This window comes from Littorina saxatilis, linkage group LG14, assembly GCF_037325665.1.
Source record: "Littorina saxatilis isolate snail1 linkage group LG14, US_GU_Lsax_2.0, whole genome shotgun sequence".
NCBI lineage: Eukaryota > Metazoa > Mollusca > Gastropoda > Littorinimorpha > Littorinidae > Littorina > Littorina saxatilis.
Window position 1 is genome coordinate 19,764,300 of NC_090258.1, and position 20,302 is coordinate 19,784,601.

The window sequence follows — 20,302 nt, forward strand, 5'->3', positions numbered from 1 at the left end:
GTGTGCGGCATAGAACTGTGCTACGCCGCAGAGACAGCCTTCGTCAGCCCCATCCTCCTCAAGCTTGGCGTGCCCGTGTCCCTCATGACCATGATCTGGTGCCTCAGTCCGATTCTAGGCTTTTTCCTGGTGCCCTTCATGGGCTCGCTGAGCGACCGGTGCCCGATGGCGCTGGGCAGACGGAGGCCTTTCATCCTCGTGATGTCTGTGGGCATTGTGCTGGGGCTGGCTTTGGTGCCCAATGGGGAAGCGCTTGGTGAGTGTGTGTGTGAGTAGGGGGGGTGACATTTTTTTTTTTTTTGGGGGGGGGGGGGGTTGGGGGCTGGGGAGAATGTGTTTGTGTGTGAGAGGGGAAGGCTGTGTGTGTATGTGGATGTGTGTGTGGGGGGAGGCCAATTGTGTGTGGGTGTGTGTGTGTGGGTGTGGGGGGCCGGGGCAGTTGTGTATGTATCTGTGTTTGATTCTGTGTGTGTGTGTTTGTGTGTGTGTGTGTGTGTGTGTGTTTGTGTGTTTGCGTTTGTGTGTGTGTGTGTGTGTGTGTGTGCGTGCGTGTGTGTGTGTGTGTGTGTGTGTGTGTGTGTGTGTGTGTGTGTCTGTGTGTGTGTGTGTGTGTGTGTGTGTGTGTGTGTGTGTGTGTGTGTGTCTGATGGGGAAGCCTTGGTGGGTGAGCGTTTTGTTTATCTGTTCAGAAAAATCAGGCATTGACGAGATCACATGCACGTTTCTTAATTTTATCGATTTCATTAGAAGGTTAATTCGAGAATGAATAATAGCTGGAGAAAAACTAAAATGTCACAATCGGATGTTTCCCAATTTATTTTGCCTAAACCTCACTCACACTGTATTCAAGTGTGTATGCGTCCCCCCAGAATAACACTTTTTAGAGTAAATCAAGCAAGGTTTTGTAAGAAGATTTTAAGTAACTATAGTATTAATTAAAGATCTGCGCTTATGGGACATTTCTTCACGTTCCTGTCATAAACCTTAATGTTCTGGTTTTAAACAGGGAAATAACCATATCAACTTAGAGAGGAAATACAATTGAGCCAGTCCCGAGTAGCCAATAGGTTGAGGGGACATGAAAAAAGCAACAACCATCGTATACGTACATCAGTGGTTAAACATCAAAACAAAACACAACAGAAACCACTTTTGGTAAATTCGTAATCAAACTTTCGGCTGCCTGTTGCTGACTTGTTAAGAATGGTAATACGTATAGGATGACATGATTTATAGTGTATTGTCAATGTCATCGTGAAAAGTACGTCATCAACTTTTGTTATTAGCGTCGCGGGGTTTGCAGTGGAACACAATGGGCGGCAAATCTCAGATAGTTGTCTTGACACGTCCTTGACGCCTTCATCTGATAATGTCGCTGATACTGACAGTGTCATGGGGCGGGGATATAGCTCAGTCGGTAGCGCGCTGGATTTGTATCCAGTTGGCCGCTGTCAGCGTGAGTTCGTCCCCACGTTCGGCGAGAGATTTATTTCTCAGAGTCAACTTTGTGTGCAGACTCTCCTCGGTGTCCGAACACCCCCGTGTGTACACGCAAGCACAAGACCAAGTGCGCACAAAAAAGATCCTGTAATCCATGTCAGAGTTCGGTGGGTTATAGAAACACGAAAATACCCAGCATGCTTCCCCCGAAAGCGGCGTATGGCTGCCTAAATGGCGGGGTAAAAACGGTCATACACGTAAAATTCCACTCGTGCAAAATATACACGTAGTGTACGTGGGAGTTTCAGCCCACGAACGCAGAAGAAGAAGAAGACAGTGTCATTTTTCACTTTGATGAGATAATGATAAGGTGTGGATAGCGTCAGGAGCTTAAGGGTCCAATCAAGATATCAGAGACGCTGATGTACAAAAATAGTGACAAATCCCAAACATGCATCTCTGACATCAAAACAAAAAAAGTTACCGTTAAACAGCATTCGATAAAGTAGTATTTATATTTTCGCTTTTTAATTCTGGAAATACGTTTTTTGTTTGCCTGCTTCATTTCTTTTGGTTAATCTCGAGCAGTTAAGTTTAATTATTAATGCATACCTTTGAAGCAGGCAGAATTATGAGGTCAAAGGCTTCTCGCGTGATCGTGAAATGATGTGAACATTGTTTGGATTTACTTATTTGCAGAACATTTCTTTTACGTACTACATATTTTTCTCCTCATGTTTACACGGTCATGTACTGTGTCAGATTTTGATTAGCTTGACAAATAAACGTGTTCACCAGAAGAGCGTGCGCTCAAAATAGGAGAGAAGTTAGAGAGAACAACATTATTAATGACCATATCTTCTGCTCTTCGCAGGTCTGTGGATGGGAGACAATGGGACAGCCACTCTGCATCACCCAAAGTACTTCGCAAAACTCAACCTTTCATCCCAAAACGTCGCTAGCAAACGTCATGCATTTTCCAGCCAGCCTGAAAAAGATGGCATGATTGGACACAAACGCCACTTTGAGAAAACAGCACGAAACACAAACCACGAAACTTACCCTGACCTGATGTTAAAAGGCAGTGATATAACTTCAGAACGGCAGTCATATGACCAGTTTTCGAATAACTTCAGGCAGAGAGAGTCTGGAGGAAAAGGACAGACGACACGCTACACCTCTGGCAAAAGAAAAGAAACAAGTAAGAGGTACCCAAGGCACGCACACCAGCTGCAAGTAGGCAACAGCAGAAGAAGGAGAGACTCACAGGCAATGAGCGGTTCGGAAAATATCCTACAGGCGAGCGGCAATAAATATTCCAACAGAGACAACACAGTGAACGAAACTACAGAAGCAGAAGATGCCTCATTAAACAAAACCGGCAAACCTTTCCAACTGTCAGAGGAACACTTCCGAGGCATCATCCTCACCATACTGGGCGTGGCTTTGTTGGATTTCAACTGTGACGCCTGCCAATCACCGTGTCGAGCTTACCTCCTGGATGTCAGCATCCCTGAAGACCATTCCTCAGGATTGACCATGTTCACAGTCATGGCAGGACTCGGAGGTACCATCGGTTACGTCATGGGAGGAATCGACTGGAACGCCACCTCATTCGGCGAGGCTTTTGGAGGTCACATTCGAGTTGTGTTCACGCTCGTCATTGTGGTCTTCATCGGCTGCGTGGCATCCACCCTCACCAGCTTCACAGAGACTCCTCTCAGCGAGTTGGGCTTCAATGAAGAGCAGCTGCAGACAAAGAAGAAGAAGGTTGGCAAGTCCAAATACAAGAAGTTCACCAACGAAGACAGCGACGACGAAGACACTGAAGAAAGGAACATAGACAGTTCAGCCGACCACGCCATGTACGGAGCTGTACGTCGCCTGGAGGAAACACGGTTAGAACGAGACGGAGACACTTTTGGACAGCCTTTTGCCACTTTTCCACACAATAACGTTTCTGACCATAATGTTCTTGACGACCTTTTCCCACAAGCTCCACACAAGCACCCTTCTGACGATACCGTCAACTTTTACCACGCCCATGAGCCGTCCTACATCCAAAACCTTCAGCTGAACGGGAAAGCCTCTGCTGACATTGACATGCCTGAAGCGGACAGAGGAATGATCCCCAACGGTACGCAGAACTACACCAGAGAAGGAAACCATGAGCTCAACAACGGCCATGGTGACAGCATCTTCGATAAGACAAAACTCAACGGGCCTACGGACCTTTCTCTGGACCTGCAGCCGCATTCCCCAATAGAGATCTCGGCAGACGTGACGCTCAGGACCTATCTCCGTTCCATCATCCACATGCCTAGATGCCTGTGGGTTCTGTGTGTGGTGAATCTCTTCTGCTGGATGTCTCTGGTCTGCTACTCGCTCTACTTCACGGACTTTGTCGGCCAGGCTGTGTTCCGCGGAGACCCACAAGCCCCTCCCGGAAGTGACGCACACAACGCGTACGACGACGGGGTCAGGCTGGGGTCATTCGGCATGTCATTATACTCCTTGTCCTGCTCTGCGTATTCCTTGCTGATCGAGAGACTCGTCAGGAGATTCCGTGAGTCTTTGTGGAATGTTCCTTGTGTTTTGTGGTATGGTGTCGTGTGTTGATGAGTATGTGTATCACGTGTTGGGTGAAGATGGGAAAGTTTTCTCGGGGTGTGTAACCTACTATACATAGTGGTTTGTTTGTATTGTATGAGTGGTATATATATGTTTATGGTATGTGTGAACAAGTGACATTGATGCTTCTGACATGTGTTGAATGCAATTTCGTTTGGTTTGAGCAATCATTAATCTTTACCACCGCAGGTCAGTACCGACTTTTACATGAGATAATATCACCTTTACCATTGGGTCACATAACACAAAACTACAACCTAGCTGTTTACTGCTGAGAGTGTTTTTTTCTGAATTAATTTTGCAGTTCACATTGACATTAACTTTCTCTGTCTCTGTCTCTTTTCATTTGCTACCATTAAGTGCTGCGATTAATTGGTTGGATTTATGGTTGACTTGCATACCAATAGTCTCCTGTCCGACCTTCCCCTTGACCCTGCTTGTGACCTCGATGTTTGATGCCCCCGCAAGGGGCACGGTACTCTCTAAGCACCCAAAACCTCAAAGAGAGATAACTGGCGGAAACCTTCCTATTGTAGTCTCCTGTCCGCCCAGCCGACCTTCCCCTTGACCCTGATTGTGACCTCGATGTTTGATGCCCCCGCAAGGGGCACGGTACTCTGTAAGCACCCAAAACCTCAAAGAGAGATAACTGGCGGAAACCTTCCTATTGTAGTCTCCTGTCCGCCCAGCCGACCTTCCCCTTGACCCTGATTGTGACCTCGATGTTTGATGCCCCCGCAAGGGGCACGGTACTCTCTAAGCACCCAAAACCTCAAAGAGAAATAACTGGCGGAAACCTTCCTATTGTAGTCTCCTGTCCGCCCGGCCGACCTTCCCCTTGACCCTGCTTGTGACCTCGATATTTGATGCCCCCGCAAGGGGCACGGTACTCTGTAAGCACCCAAAACCTCAAAGAGATAACTGGCGGAAACCTTCCTATTGACTAGGTGATTGCTTGCTTTCTTGCTTAATTGACTACTTGGTTGGATGTTCGGTTGACTGGCTGGCCAGCTGACCAGTTGAATAATTGCTTGCTTGCTGACCAATATACACTTTTCTTAATGTTCGGAAATAACTCTGTCGGGTTTGTATTGGTTGTGAAAGAGTGAATACTCTTGCTTTCATTGAGTCAAACTTTCCCACGTGCTGTATGTACATAATTATGATAGAATATTGATGTATGAATTGAAGAAATGTATAAGAACACAAGAATGTATGAATGACAAAGAACAAATGTTTATTTTTGAATGTTTTATGTATGTTTTATTACGGACACAAAAGCTCAGCAATGCAATTTCTCTTTTAGAGATTAATAAAGTTATTGTATTGTATTGTATTGTATTGTATTATAGGCCGCCTGTCACTAGCAATGGAGGTGCCAAACGTAGACAAACAACACAGATCCGACAGAGTTATTTCCGGAGTTCGTCTATGTGATGGATATATTGATATTTATACTGTTTGAATTCCAGGAGCGAAGACAATGTACGTAGTAGGGCAACTAGTGTTCACAGTGGGGATGGCCATTTGGAAAAATATATTGATATATACACATTTTTTTTTTACAGGAGCGAAGACGGTGTACGTAGTGGGTCAACTAGTGTTCACAGTGGGGATGGCCATTTGGAAAGATATAGTGATATAAATATTTATTTTTTACAGGAGCAAAGACAGTTTACGTAGTGGGGCAACTAGTGTTCACGGTGGGAATGGCCATCATGGCGGCGTCACGTGACAAGGTGGCGGTAGTGTTGCTGTCCCCTACCGCTGGCATCATGTACGCCACTCTTTTCACCATGCCCTACTTGCTGGTTGCTCACTACCACACGTCTGGCCTGGTGAGTGTTGAACACATCTTTATCATCGACTCTTATGTATTTATATATGTATTCACAGTCCCTTTGAATTTTTATTTTATTTTGGTGTTTAAATTCTCTTCTTTATTTTGTACTTTTTGTGGTGTTTAAATTCTCTTCTTTAATTTGTACGCTGCAAGCTTTGCCGTACTTTCAAATATCACTGTCACACATCTGGCAAGTGTTGAGTATATATATATATTTTTTTATCTAAGCTTGTTGTTTGTATTATGTACACTACACTCTTTACCTTGGCCTACTTGCTGATGGCTCATTACCTCAGTCTGGTCCAGTAAATGTTGCTCACTTCGTCATCATCTACTTTTGATGTTGTTTTCATGGCATAGGTGTATGTAATGCCCGTTGCTTTGAGTATTAATCATGGTTTTACTTCTCTGTTTCTCACAAGTTCAGCCTAGTCAATCAACCTTGACCTACAAATCGACGTCGTCACGCAATTTTGGCGTAACTCATGTTAGACAGCTTTTAAGCAGAAGACCAAAACTGATTATTTTCATTATGAAATAGTGTTTGTATTTGTACCTGGTATCGATAGAAAGATAAAAGAATGTTAAATCATGCATTGTCCATCGTATTTTAGAGATTTATTTAGTCTAAAGCACAAAAACCTCAAAATGGCCAAGAATCGAGTTATGCCAACATTCCAGGGCGACGGCAAAATGTCACTTTTCCCCCCCGTCCATGTGTTTCAGTTCAAGCACGGGCCAAAGTCTGACCCTAAGCAGGTGCGAGGTCTGGGCACTGACGTGGCTATCGTCAGCAGCATGGTCTTCCTGGCCCAGTTCCTCCTCTCCGTTGCCATGGGAACTATCATCTACGCCGTCAGCTCGACAACCAGCGTCATCATCGCCAGCTCCGTGCTCAGCAGTCTCGGCGCCCTCTGCGCCACCCAGGTCACATACCTTGACCTTTGAACCTGTGACCTTTCAAGGTCATGGTGGAGCGTGTGATCCTAGCGCGTGCTCATGGGATGTCTTAGAACGGCTATAGTTACCAATTGGTCACATTGACCTTTGAACGTGTGACCTTTCAAGGTCATGGTGGAGCGTGTGATCCGAGCTTGTGCTCAAGGACTGTCTTAGAATGACTATAGTTACCAATTGGCTGCCTGGCCTTTCAACGTGTGACCTTTCAAATTCAAGATTAAACATGTGACCTGAGCGTGTGCTCCTGAACTGTCGTAGAAGGACTAACTACCAATTGGCTACTTTGAACTTTGAACTAATGACCTTTCATGGTCTCCATTTAAAATAAGACCCAAATGTGCGCTGCTCGTGGAAAAGCTGCGCTGGAGTGGTTAGTTACCTGGTGGCTTCGGTTGTTGCTATGACGACTACCCTGAAAACATGCTTAGACATTTAAACTCATCGGTGTGACCTCCGTTGTCAACTACACCACATTTAAAGATATAGATTGCTACTCGCGTGTGTGTATGGACTATCTTCAAAAGTTCAGTTACTGGTCGGCTTTTCCTTTTGCCTGGCCATCTACCTTCACTCTTTGAACGTGCAATCTTCATTTTGGCCATTAACAATCAATCTTGTGCGCGTGGAAAATATCTTGTTGCATGTTTAGTCACAGGTCACACTTTACAACGCTTCTGTCAGACTCGCCAACTCTCAGCTCCACCTGTTGTCATGGTTTAGTTAATCTACCATGACCTTTAAAGTTGCAAGAGAGACCTTCATGATCACCAGAATCACACCTCGCTTTATGTGTGTGTGTGCGACCTTGACCATTAACAATAATGTTGACTATTGATTTGGCAATTTTGACCTAGACTCTAGACCCTACCTGTACTAAATCGTAAACCTTGACAGTCAGGGGTGATCTTATCACCAAGTTGAATGTTTATCCTTGATAAAGTTGGTTGTGACATTTGAACCCCCGCTTCGTTTCTACGGTTGTGAATCATTACTGACAGTAATGCAAGCTGCACATATAAATGACCTTGACAGTCAACAGTCACCTAGAATTGAACTCGACCATTATTGTTTCATTGTGATTTTCACCGTTGAAATCTGAGGTGTGTCCATGCCTCAGAATCATTTACAGCGAGAATTAAAATAACCATGACGGTTAATTTTGACCTTGACCCCGAACGGAGAAACGCACTGCTCAGCAACGGTTGTAACTGTTGAAATCAACTTCGTGTGTACGGTTGTGAACTATAAATAAAATAAGCGTATTATCAGAGTTGTGCAATCTGCCCTCGCAGCGAAAGAAAGAAAACAAAAACAATTAAATACGCTCTGCATACAACAGAAAGGATGAATTTCAATTACCGAATGATACAGGGTGACCCACAAAATATGCAACCCTCAAAAATGCTAATTCTACATCTGTTGACCGAATCTCTTTAGGGGACATAAACTTCAGCCTATGCATGACTGTTCTAAATGGTATGACTTTTGTGCATTTTCAAAAACAAATTCCAAATTCGGCGATTGACTCAACAGAACGAGGTTTGACATTGAGCGGTAGCAATACTTACCTAATTTAAACCCTCCACACTTTTACCTTTGGGATACTCTGCAGGGCCGGACTACCGGGGGGGTTATGGGGGTTGCGCACCCCCCCCCCCCCTAGCCTAAACATGTACCTTACTTATTTTTTTATCCAAGCGGAGCGCGGGCGAAGCCCGCGCGTAGCGAGGTAGTTTTTTTTTTCATCTCCCAGCACTGAAAATTTTTTTGCCAAGTGGTGTCTGTCTGTGAACATTGTTCTAGAATTCATCTTTTAGCACAATATTAGCGACACTGTTTGGACAATTCTATTAAAATTAGGCGTACAAACTGATTTTGTTTCGGGGAATCCTCTCAGAGGATCAGAATTTTCATATAATATCATCGGAAGCTGTTACAACGGGAAAATGTGAAACTTTTGTCACTTTTTAACATGGAATTTCATCTTTGAGCGTTTCAAGCGGACTTTAATAAAATAGTTATTTGCGAATTAAGCAGCGGAAGACACTCACCGGTTCAACATGTGTATGGTCATTAAACCTCAAAACATTTCAGTAAGTGGTTTAGACAAACACCTCCGACATGTGAGGGTGACTGGTTTGTAGCTGAAGAGTTTTTTTCTAAAGTGTGTTCTAAATACAAATGACGTACTGGTAATGATGTAATGAGTTGTTCTAATCTTGTTCTTGGAACTCTTGCTGTTCCAAGCTTGTTCTTAGCAAGTCTTGGTGACGAGAACAAAGACTATCAATGAAATCTTTAGAAATAACCTCTGACAACGACGACGATGACGACGACGACGACGATAACAACAACAACAACAAATGACATCGACGACGACGACAACAACAACAACAACAACAACAACAACAACAACAAAAACAACAACACGAGAACAACAACAATCACGACAACGAACATGACAACAACAACACCAACAACTACGACGACAACTACAACGACTGGGTTATGATGACATCACCAATGATTTAAAGGCCGTTAAAAAATCGTTAAATCCTATTTCTTCACTGATTCTTATGAAATTTTAAAGGTAGGTTTGTTGTCCCCAACTTATTTTCACTCCATACTTTTCCAGAAGAAAAACATAATTTTGGCAGTTAAAAACCGTTAAATTTCAATTCTTCACCGATATTTATGAAATTTTGTGGGTAGGTTCGTTGTCCCCAACTGATTTTCACTCTATACTTTTCCAGAAGAAAGACATAATTTTGGCAGTTAAAAAACGTTAAATTTCAATTCTTCACCTATCTTTATGAAATTTAGTGGGTGGGTCCGTTGTCCCAAACTGAATTTTAAGACATACTTTTCCAGACAAAAAACCTTATTTTTGGCAGTTAAAAACCGTTAAATCTCAATTCTTCATCGATATTTATGAAATTTTGTGGGTAGGTTCGTTGTCCCCAACTGATTTTCACTCCATACTTTTCCAGAAGAAAAACATAATTTTGGCAGTTAAAAACCGTTACATTTAAATTTTCACCTATCTTTATGAAATTTAGTGGGTGGGTCCGTTGTCACAAACTGAATTTCAAGACAAACTATTCCAGTCAAAAAAACTTATTTTTGGCAGTTAAAAACCGTTAAGTCTCAATTCTACACCGATATTTATGACATTTTGTGGGTAGGTTTGTTGTCAGATTTGACATGATGGCAGAATTGAAAGTGTGAGATATCCTGATGTTTCACAATTTATGCTGCATAATTCAGCCCCATAGGCGCTTGAATTTTAGGTGGAGTTGGGTTTTTTTTCAGCCCAAACCAGTAACCCCCACATGGTTTTCATGTCCCTTTCTGAGAGACTTCAAGAAGTTTCAATTTGACGTCATGATTAGCCTGCCGCATTAGCAAGTATGAAAACACGTCATCGATGACACATTTTAAGACAGAGAGAGAGAGAGAGAGAGAGAGAGAGAGAGAGAGAGAGAGAGAGAGAGAATCATGTACACACAGATGGACGACTTCGCTTGGGGTATGTACTGCCCGGCAGTACACATCTACTTTATTTTTATTATTGCTTATTTTATGCCGTTTCATGCAAGGAGCGACCATTTTCCTATCTCAGAATATGACCTACCCGTCAGCTTCAGGGGGCTTCGCCCCCTGACCCCCACAACGAGGGGGGGGGGGGGGGTGGGTTCTAGGGTTTCCGGACCCCCCCACCCCCCCAGCCAAAAAATAAAATTAAGTAGATGTGCAACGCCAAGGCACTGCATACCCCAGCGAAAGACAAACCTCTCTCTCTCTCTCTCTCTCTCTCTCTCTCTCTCTCTCTCTCTCAAACACACACACACACACACACACACCCCAAGTCACACACGCACACATACACACACTCACTCACACGCACTCACTCACTCTCTCACAAAAACTTCATACACACAAAACACACACCCATACGCACATATGGACAGACGGACATACACACCTTTACAAACACACATACGCGGCACACACTTACACACACACACACACACCACACACACACTCACACACACACACGAGTACATACTCATGCACGCGTGCGCGCACACACACACACACACACAAATACACACACACACACACACCCCACACACACTCACACGAGTACACTCATGCACGCGTGCGCACACACACACACACACAAATACACACACACACACACACACACACACACTCACACACACACACGAGTACAGACTCATGCACGCGTGCACACACACACACACACACAAATACACACACACACACCACACACACACACACACGAGTACAGACTCATGCACGCGTGCGCACACACACACACACACACATACACACACACACACACACACACACACACAAACAGTAACACTAACACATGTGCACAAAATGAACACAAACACACACACCGCGCGAGAGAGAAAGACTACAGGGAGGCATGACGTCATGATGCATTAATTGACGTCAAAGACTTTCGACCGTGACGTATTCTTCTTACGCGAGCTTTATCCATAGACTTGGAAACTACGGAATTTCTACCCGTCCAAAGCGGCCTTGGGTGGCGTTTGCTCAAAAAATGGGGGCGCCAATTTTACCCACCGTATTTTTGTTAGTATGGTCCCAATTTTTGGTGAACTTCCATCTCCAACTGTGGCCCATTTTCGGGCACAAAGAATCCTTCTTAATCATGTATTATTCGGTATTTTCTCAAATCGATTACAGTATAGCGTTCACGGGATACCTCCAGCTTCGCTGGGAATATTGAATGAGGTATGCATTTCTTTATTTTACATTGAGTTTCAATTTTTGGGGTATTAATCAGTGACAAAATCTGCTGCCTGAAACTGGTAATGATCATCCTCAGAATGCACCAGATTGCACCATTTTGCATCTTTTTTTCAAAATTTTCCGGGGGAGCATGCCCCCGGACCCCCCTAGCAAGCTAGGCGCTTCGCGCCGTCGGCTCGGCGCTTCGCGCCTTCACACCCATATCTTCACAATATACTTTTGAAAAAAACCAGTCATAAAATGAACTGATCCGCCCCTGCCGCCAGGGGAGACATCCCCCTGGGCCACCACTGGCAACCCCCCCCCTCCTCTTCGCCTAGTCCGGCCCTGCTCTGATAGTCTGAGTATACACAAACACCCTCTTTACCCCCTAGATCATCGGTGACCTGAAGAAAGCAGTTACAGCTAGGATCAGGTCAATCCCTAGGCATGAAAGCTTTCGTACCATGGACAATTTTGGAGGTGTAATTTGGAACTAATTTTGGACGAAAGGTAAATGTCGGGCCATTTTATCTACAGACTCGAAATTGTGTAAAATGGTCGTGGACGAACTGAAGTTCATGCACAACAACTTTGAAAATATTTTCTAGACTCAAATGGCTGGAAAAATGAGCCCTTTCATTGTAAAGTTACACTTGCGCAATGTCGCGCAAAATTCATCAATGACATGAACGCGTTCATCCATGGGAAAGCCCTGATCCTGCCTGTAATTCCTGTATTAAATCACTGATTGTCTAATGTTCATTAAGGTACACTATATCATTCGAATTACCCCAAAGGTAATAATCTTGAGGGCTTAAATCGGGTCAGTTTGGCTACCGGTCAATTTCAAACCTTGTTCTGTTGAGTCGATCCCCGAATTTGGCAACGTTTTTTGAAATAGCACAACAGTCAGACCATTTTAATCTATAACATTGTCACTTTATGGAAGGGTCATGCATAGGCTGAATTAAGTGTATGTCCCCCTAAATATGAAGTGATTCGATCAACAGATGTAGAAGTTATTAACATTTTTGTGGGTTGCATGTTTTTTTGGGTCACCCTGTATTTTATAGCATCGCTGTCAAATCTAGCGAACCCTTTTTCCTTAGAATAGGCGTGAGATTTAAGGTAATTTGTGACCCTCGACCACGAAATGAGTCGCATGTCACCTCGCGCGGTTCTGCGCTAGGCTTAATATAAGTCCGCGGAGTGTCTGGTAACAGTGTGAGGGTCACCTTAGTCACAGGCTTATAACTCAAACAGTTTTCGCTCTTTTCTAAAACGGTTTTCACCACTGGATAGAGCATAAACAACTCTTTAGGAAAATGTAAAAATATGAAAATCATGCAAAGGTGACATGCGACTCATTCCGTGGTGGAGGGTCACATTTGTCCGTTACAATGTTTCTTATTCTCTCAGGCGCCAGGAGACTGGTTCCGCGCAACTCTCACTTACTACATGAGTTGTTGTCTATATTTAGAGTGCTTACTCCACTTTGTTTCGTAGATCCAATGTGTTGGTAGTGATCGAGTGTGAGAACAGTCTGTGAACCATATCTTTGCTTCAGCAATAATTTTTACGGGTATGACTTGACAGAAGAGTTTAACGTCTGTTGATTCGTGCGTGTATGTTTGTGTGTGTGTGTGTGTGTGTGTGTGTGTGTGTGTGTGTGTGTGTGTGTGTGTGTGTGTGTGTTTGTGTGTGTGTGTGTGTGTGTGTGTGTGTGCGCGCGCGCGTGCATGTGTGTTTGCGCGCGCGTGTGTTTTCGCGTTTGCTTGCCTGCTTGAGTAAGTTTCTAACGCAGTTAGTTAAAAACGTCCTATATATATATGCTAGAAGATAGGCTAGTAATTGTAAATTAGATTTGTGGTCTGAACTCCCCACGAGTATGCTCAGTTACACATTCTACGCCAATTGTAAAACATAGTCACAGTTGTCTAGTTTGTAAAGATTGGACAGACGATGGAACTGCTAGGAATGTGTGTATGTTAATTGTACATGTAGCTGTATCAAAGATCTTGTATGCTACGCTAAGATGTTTCACCGCCTCTTACAGCCCTTTTGGAAACGCGCGGTAGCGGCGCTCCGCTCTTATCGCAAAAGTGTCCTTATCGTTGGCTGAGCCAGGCAGAGAGCTATGCGCGCTGACTATTTATTTAGATTGTTTAAATGGCATTATTTATAAACACGCGGCGTAGTGTCAAGACTGTTAATGAGAAGGGTTATTGCAATATAAATGGACGCTATTTCCTTACAAAACATGCACTTTCAAAGATAACAAAATGTACTTACATCAGTATGTTTGCTGGATCGTTCGACTTCGAGGCAACATTCACACATGATATATATCATAAACAGTTAGAACTGTCTCACAAAAAAAAAAGACAGGGAGAGTAAACTGGTCAGACAATTTTAGATTTTAGATTGAATTAGAACAATGTGTAGTTCACTGAAATTGTCTGGCTTTGAAGTTCTGGTTTAGGTTTTTATCATTGTTTCTGACCTGTATGACAATTCACTTGTCTCAGTCAGTTGCAGTCAAGAGTATTGTCACAGAGATTGTCAATTTTAACAGCAACAGAGACCTCACAAACCAGTATTGAGGGCGTCAATGTCAAAACACACACACACACACACACACACACACACACACACACACACACACACACACACACACACACACACACACACACACACACACATCCACTAGAAAACAAAACAAAACAAAACAAAAACCTATCCCACATCTACTGTCCCCCATATGTGACTGATGTGCTTTTGTGTTCTTGTGTCACTGGTGTGACACTTTCAACACCTTTCTGTTCTGACTTTTCGACATCTCCCCGAAAGACCTGCAGCTCTCTTTGGGGGTGAAGTGCAGCCGTATATTGAGATACAGACGTACACAGAGGGTCATGAGAGGAAGCGTTTTCTGTCAATGGACAGGCGAGGCGGTTGTCTCCAAGTTTTTCTTTGAGCAATATTGCCATCCTGGTCATCACTTTCCGCATGTGGATATTTCTCTCTTTGTGTAGCTTGCATGTACTTTCCATGACTGTCACAGCACTGACGAGCGAAATGCTTGGGGTGATGAGGCCTTCCTTGCAACCTTCGTGCATCTTGTGAACAAGAAGCAGTTCGGTCTGTGCACCTGTCAGTTGACCGGTCAGCATGTCAGTACATCCTGTGCAGACCCTTGATTTGTTACCCCTATAAACCACCTTATGAAACAACCAACACACCCCCTCCCCCTGTCAACCTGTACATACAGTACACAGACAAAATAATGAGAAGGTTGAACAAACAACCACACCACTCCCCACATTTACCTGTACCATCAGTACACACAACAATACGGAAAAAAACCCGTTAAAGGCACGATGTACTATATAATCACCAAGCCTTACATAAGCCTCAATCACTGAGAGGACAGTACACACAAATACACCCAAACAAGGGAAATGAAAAATAGTCATCTATAAATGATTATTCTCAATCGAGAAACAATTAAGTGATGAGGATACGGGTTTGAATAGTTGTCCCCTGACGAGGCTACCTTTCAGTTTCCCCAGAACACCTCTATAAAATCACAAAGAAGTTATCCTAACAATTTGAAACTGTAAATATTGCCGAAAAGTACTATAATTGGGAGAGGTACTTATAGGGATCTTATCAGCGGCAGCAGAGCCCAACAAGCCAAGGGGCGTGGCACCGCAGCTAGCAGCGAACGCGCAAAAACGGCTCCAGTGCAACATCTTAGCGTAGCATACAAGATCTTTGGCTGTATTGCCAAAAACCCAATTTTAGTCAATGCGTTTTATGTAAAAACCACGAATAGAGCTTGTACACAATGTGAAAATACAAGTGTTGTTTATATGACAGAATTGCATAGATAATCATGTCGTCTAACCAAGACGTGTACTTGATGTAATGTGTGTTTGATTCTCTTGGTGTAATTGCTGATGTTTTGTCTCCATGTTTGACTGTACTAACGAGTGTAGTTCAATGCTTAACCGAGAATCAGATTGCCAAAACGTACAAATAACATTATTTGAAAAATATTCTGTCTGTCTTTCTCCGCCTGTCTGTCTATTTTTCGGTCTGTCTGTCTGTCTGTCTGTCTGTCTGTGTCTGTCTCCTTCTCACTCTGTCTGTCTGTCTGTCTGTCTGTCTGTCTGTCTGTCTGTCTCTCTCTCTCTCTCTCTCTCTCTCTCTCTCTCGCTCTCTCTCTCTCTCTCGCTCTCTCTCGCTCTCTCTCGCTCTCTCTCTCTCTCTCTCTCTCTCTCTCTCTCCTGCTCTCTCTCTATGCACAAAAGAGCACACATCTGTCTTAGCTTTTGCGCGTGGGCGTACCAGAATATTAGTAGTGCCATAACCAAAAAGCAATCAATCAAATCCTTCAGGATGGCTTAGAGTGACACATTTCAGGAGTAGCCATTAGATCACATCCACCAACTAAAAGGTCGATCGGTGAAAACTCTTCCGCTTCAGTCTCAGTAGCGCCAAAGCCGGCTCAGGCCTCCATTTTGTCAAGGGAGGTAATAACTGGCCAGCATCAATGTCTGACTTATGCCCCCTATCAAAGATTGAATCAGGGGGAAATACCCTTCTGTGACAAATTACCGGATCAGTTGGTGATGTCTCTGGTTGCTGGAAAACTCGGATATTGTGAGATGTGTGGGGAGTGTGTGTGTGTGTGTGGGGGGGGGGGGGTGGCATGTGTGGTATTGGGGGATGATGTGTGTCTGTTGTGTGTGTGTGTGTGGTGTGTGTGTGTGTGTGTGTTGATCTGTGTTGTGTTGTGTTGCGTTCACGGTGTGTGTGTGAAGTGTATGTGTGTGGGGGGGTGGCATGTGTGGTATTGGGGGATGATGTGTGTCTGTTGTGTGTGTGTGTGTGGTGTGTGTGTGTGTGTGTGTTGTGTTGTGTTGCGTTCACGGTGTGTGTGTGTGTGTGTGTGTGTGTAGTGTATGTGTGTTGTGTTGTGTTGTGTTATGTGTGTTGTGTTATGTGTGTTGTGTTGTGTTGTGATGTGCTGTGTTGTGTTGCGCGTGTGTGTGTGTGTGAGTGTGTGTGTGTGTATGTGTGTGTTATGTGTGTGTGTGTGTGTGTTTGCCGTGTGTGTGCGTGTGTCTATGTGTCTGTCTGTGTCTGTGTGTCTGTGTGTGTGTTTGTCTGTGTGTAGCTATGTCTGTCTGTTAGTGCCTGTGTATGCGCACACGCGCGAAAGGGTTCTTTGTTAGCGAAATGTTTGCGCTCTTATTGTGGAACACGCTTCAAACGCCAGCGCCAGGCAGTTGGACAGACAAGCATATTTCATCTCCTACGCCAAACACCCCCACCCCCTAAACACAAATACATAAATTATACAATCGTTTTTTTAAGAAACGTTATTTTTCCGTTCTGCATGTCTGTGTGGCTCATAGAAAAAACACACTCTAAATCTGTCTACAGATTTTCACAACATCACCAAACACGACCTTTTGCCTTTTTCACAGCCGCGACGACAGAGTTGTTTTCCTGCCTGGCCCGTTTTCCTTCCGCCTGCGACATCGAGGACCCACAGGTCATCCAATCAGATGATGAAAACCTCATTTAGTGCGGGATCAGTCGAGATGCGTGCGCAGCCTCCTGACGTCTGCTTCGGATCGAGTGGAGATGAAAAAAAAGTATGATGGAGTGGGACTTTATGAGGCTCTGTCGACTGGGGGAAGGTTTTGGCTGAGGTGATAGGGGGATGATAAACAGCTCTGTGAAATTGAACTCGCCAAGAAGTCTGGAAGGTGAAGTTACAGGGAAGAAGAAGAGGGAGGAGGAAGTGGCAGGGAAGGGATAAGGTGATAGAGACTCAGAGTGGAAAGGGAGGGAAGGGCAAAGAAAAAAGTCCGAGAGAAGTGTGAAGACGAATATTTTTTCATTATGAAACTGAGCAGCGACCGAAACAAGTGATGTGATGATGGAGAACGGGTGAGAGGGCCAAGGGAAAGAACTGAGGGTGATATTATGAGATAATGATTCTATATTATGAAGTTGAAGAAAAACCTTGAGGCCTCTCTTTTATCCAGAGGTCACTGTGAAGTAGTCTGTGCAGTCACGGTGTAACACGAGAAAATTACACCCACGAGATTTTTACTCCGGAGTAAATATTTCGTACGAAAATGCTACTCCCTTTACGAAAACAAGTACTCCCCCATTACACGAGAAAATTACTCCCCACGACAGGTGAGTTCCGAGTAAACATTTCGTACAAAAATGTTACTCCCTTGACGAATAAATAACGAATAAATTACGACACCTTAACACGAGCAATTTAACTTCCCATGCCAGGTTTACAAAAAAAATGTTACTCCCTTGTCCCCCGTTAGTCTTGGTGGTGGAAGGGGTGGAGGGAGGGAAGTGCGACATTCGTTTGTGCGAGATCACATATTGACATTATTTCTTCGCCCGCATCCTATTTTCGCGTACGAGAATTTTACTAGAAGTAAAATAAATGGGGAGTAAAAATTTCATGGAGGGAGTAATTTTTTCGTGCCTTGGGGAGTTCTTTTCTCGTACGAAAAGTGTACTCTGAGTAAGAATTTCGTACGAAATTTTTACTCCGGAGTACATTTTTCGTGGAGTAAAAATTTCGTGTTACATCGGCGCTCTTATGCTATCTATTCTTGCTTGTGAACCCTAGGCCCTAAACACACACAAAATTGGAACAAGTCGCGTAAGGCGAAAATACAATATTTAGTCAAGTAGCTGTCGAACTCACAGAATGAAACTGAACGCAATGCCATTTTACTCGTAGCATCGTCAGGCCACCGCTCATGGCAAAGGCAGTGAAATTGACAAGAAGAGCGGGGTAGTAGTTGCGCTAAGAAGGATAGCACGCTTTTCTGTACCTCTCTTTGTTTTAACTTTCTGAGCGTGTTTTTAATCCAAACATATCATATCTATATGTTTTTGGAATCAGGAACCGACAAGGAATAAGATGAAAGTGTTTTGAAATTGATTTGGACAATTTAATTTTGATAATAATTTTTATATATTTAATTTTCAGAGCTTGTTTTTAATCCGAATATAACATATTTATATGTTTTTGGAATCAGCAAATGATGGAGAATAAGATAAACGTAAATTTGGAGCGTTTTATAAATTTTTATTTTTTTTTACAATTTTCCGATTTTTAATGACCAAAGTCATCAATTAATTTTTAAGCCACCAAGCTGAAATGCAATACCGAACCCCGGGCTTCGTCGAAGATTACTTGACCAAAATTTCAACCAATTTGGTTGAAAAATGAGGGCGTGACAGTGCCGCCTCAACTTTCACGAAAAGCCGGATATGACGTCATCAAAGACATTTATCAAAAAAATGAAAAAAACGTTCGGGGATTTCATACCCAGGAACTCTCATGTCAAATTTCATAAAGATCGGTCCAGTAGTTTAGTCTGAATCGCTCTACACACACACACAGACAGACAGACACACACACACACACACACACACACACACACACATACACCACGACCCTCGTCTCGATTCCCCCCTCTACGTTAAAATATTTAGTCAAAACTTGACTAAATATAACAAGGGACTTTAGGTGAGAGGAAATAGAACAAGAAAAAAAAAGAAAAAAAGAAGAAAAAAAAAAACGCTCAATATCTTAGATCTGATCTTTAATTCAAAATTGAATAATACAGAATACAACTATTATTTTACTGGATGACAATGTTTCATTTTACATTTTTACAATTTTTTTTTTATCAGATGTATGTTTTATAATTTAACAAAACAGAATGTAGCTTTCATTTTACTAGACGTTTGTTTTAAAATCAAAGATGGCAGAAATTACATTTAACGTTATGGAACCAACATTGAACTGCAATGAAACGGCAGCAGCACACACAGTTATAATTGGTTATTTGTTATGTTTTTGGTTTTTTTATCATTTATTAGACCGTGTTTTGACGCGTTTCGTAATACGGCGTAACAAAGCACTTCCAATTGAATCCAGCTTTCACTGAGTTCACTGGGGCCCAAGGACAAAAGTCAATTTTAAGGAGCTTATTGTCCGTCAGGTCTTAATTGCCTATATTGGACATGAATTGGTTTATACGATTCGAGTTTTTACGCCCTCACGGCTTTTTGATGTATGCGTGTTTAGGTGGTATCAGCCTTCTGCACTTATGGTAGAATGACCAAGATCTTTAACGTGCCATTGTGGTGACACGGGGGTGGGAGATGGATACCGTCTCTGGGTCTGCACATAAAGTTGACCCGTGTCCGTCCCGGCCCGGATTCGAACCAGCGACCTTTCGATCACAAGTCCAGTGCTCTACCACCTGAGCTACCCGGGCCCCCGGGCCCAAGGACTGTTATGCCGGGGTGGAAGTAGAGATAAGCGCCTACTTCTCAAGAAATGCTCCATATGGCTTCGTGTCTCCAAACACCTCTGACAGTCAAATCCAGCTCCTGGCTTTCACGTGGCGGGCCCTGTCTTCGACTAACAGGAGAAGGGATGCAGGCGGGTCCCTGGCGCCTTAAAACCAGCTGCTTCGGGCAGATGGGGCTCGTCAACCTTGGATGGTCGCTCATCTAGGAGAAGGACAACTCCGATTTCAAAACCCGCACTGCCTTGTGTGCGCCTTG

At 43.6% G+C, this 20,302-nt stretch overlaps 1 protein-coding gene across 1 annotated transcript in view; it reads left to right on the forward strand.

The window, feature by feature from the left end:
- LOC138946542 (proton-associated sugar transporter A-like) overlaps window positions 1-6,873 on the forward strand; it is a 9,183-nt gene extending 2,310 nt beyond the window's left edge. Inside the window, exons 2-6 of the mRNA XM_070317983.1 lie at window positions 1-256; window positions 2,315-2,407; window positions 2,801-4,006; window positions 5,734-5,909; window positions 6,641-6,873. The exon at window positions 1-256 is cut by the window's left edge and continues 57 nt beyond it. Of these exons, the coding sequence (XP_070174084.1) occupies window positions 1-256; window positions 2,315-2,407; window positions 2,801-4,006; window positions 5,734-5,909; window positions 6,641-6,862 (1,953 nt within the window). The 3' untranslated portion in view covers window positions 6,863-6,873. The remainder of the gene's footprint in view (window positions 257-2,314; window positions 2,408-2,800; window positions 4,007-5,733; window positions 5,910-6,640) is intronic.
- Window positions 6,874-20,302: the final 13,429 nt, after the last annotated feature.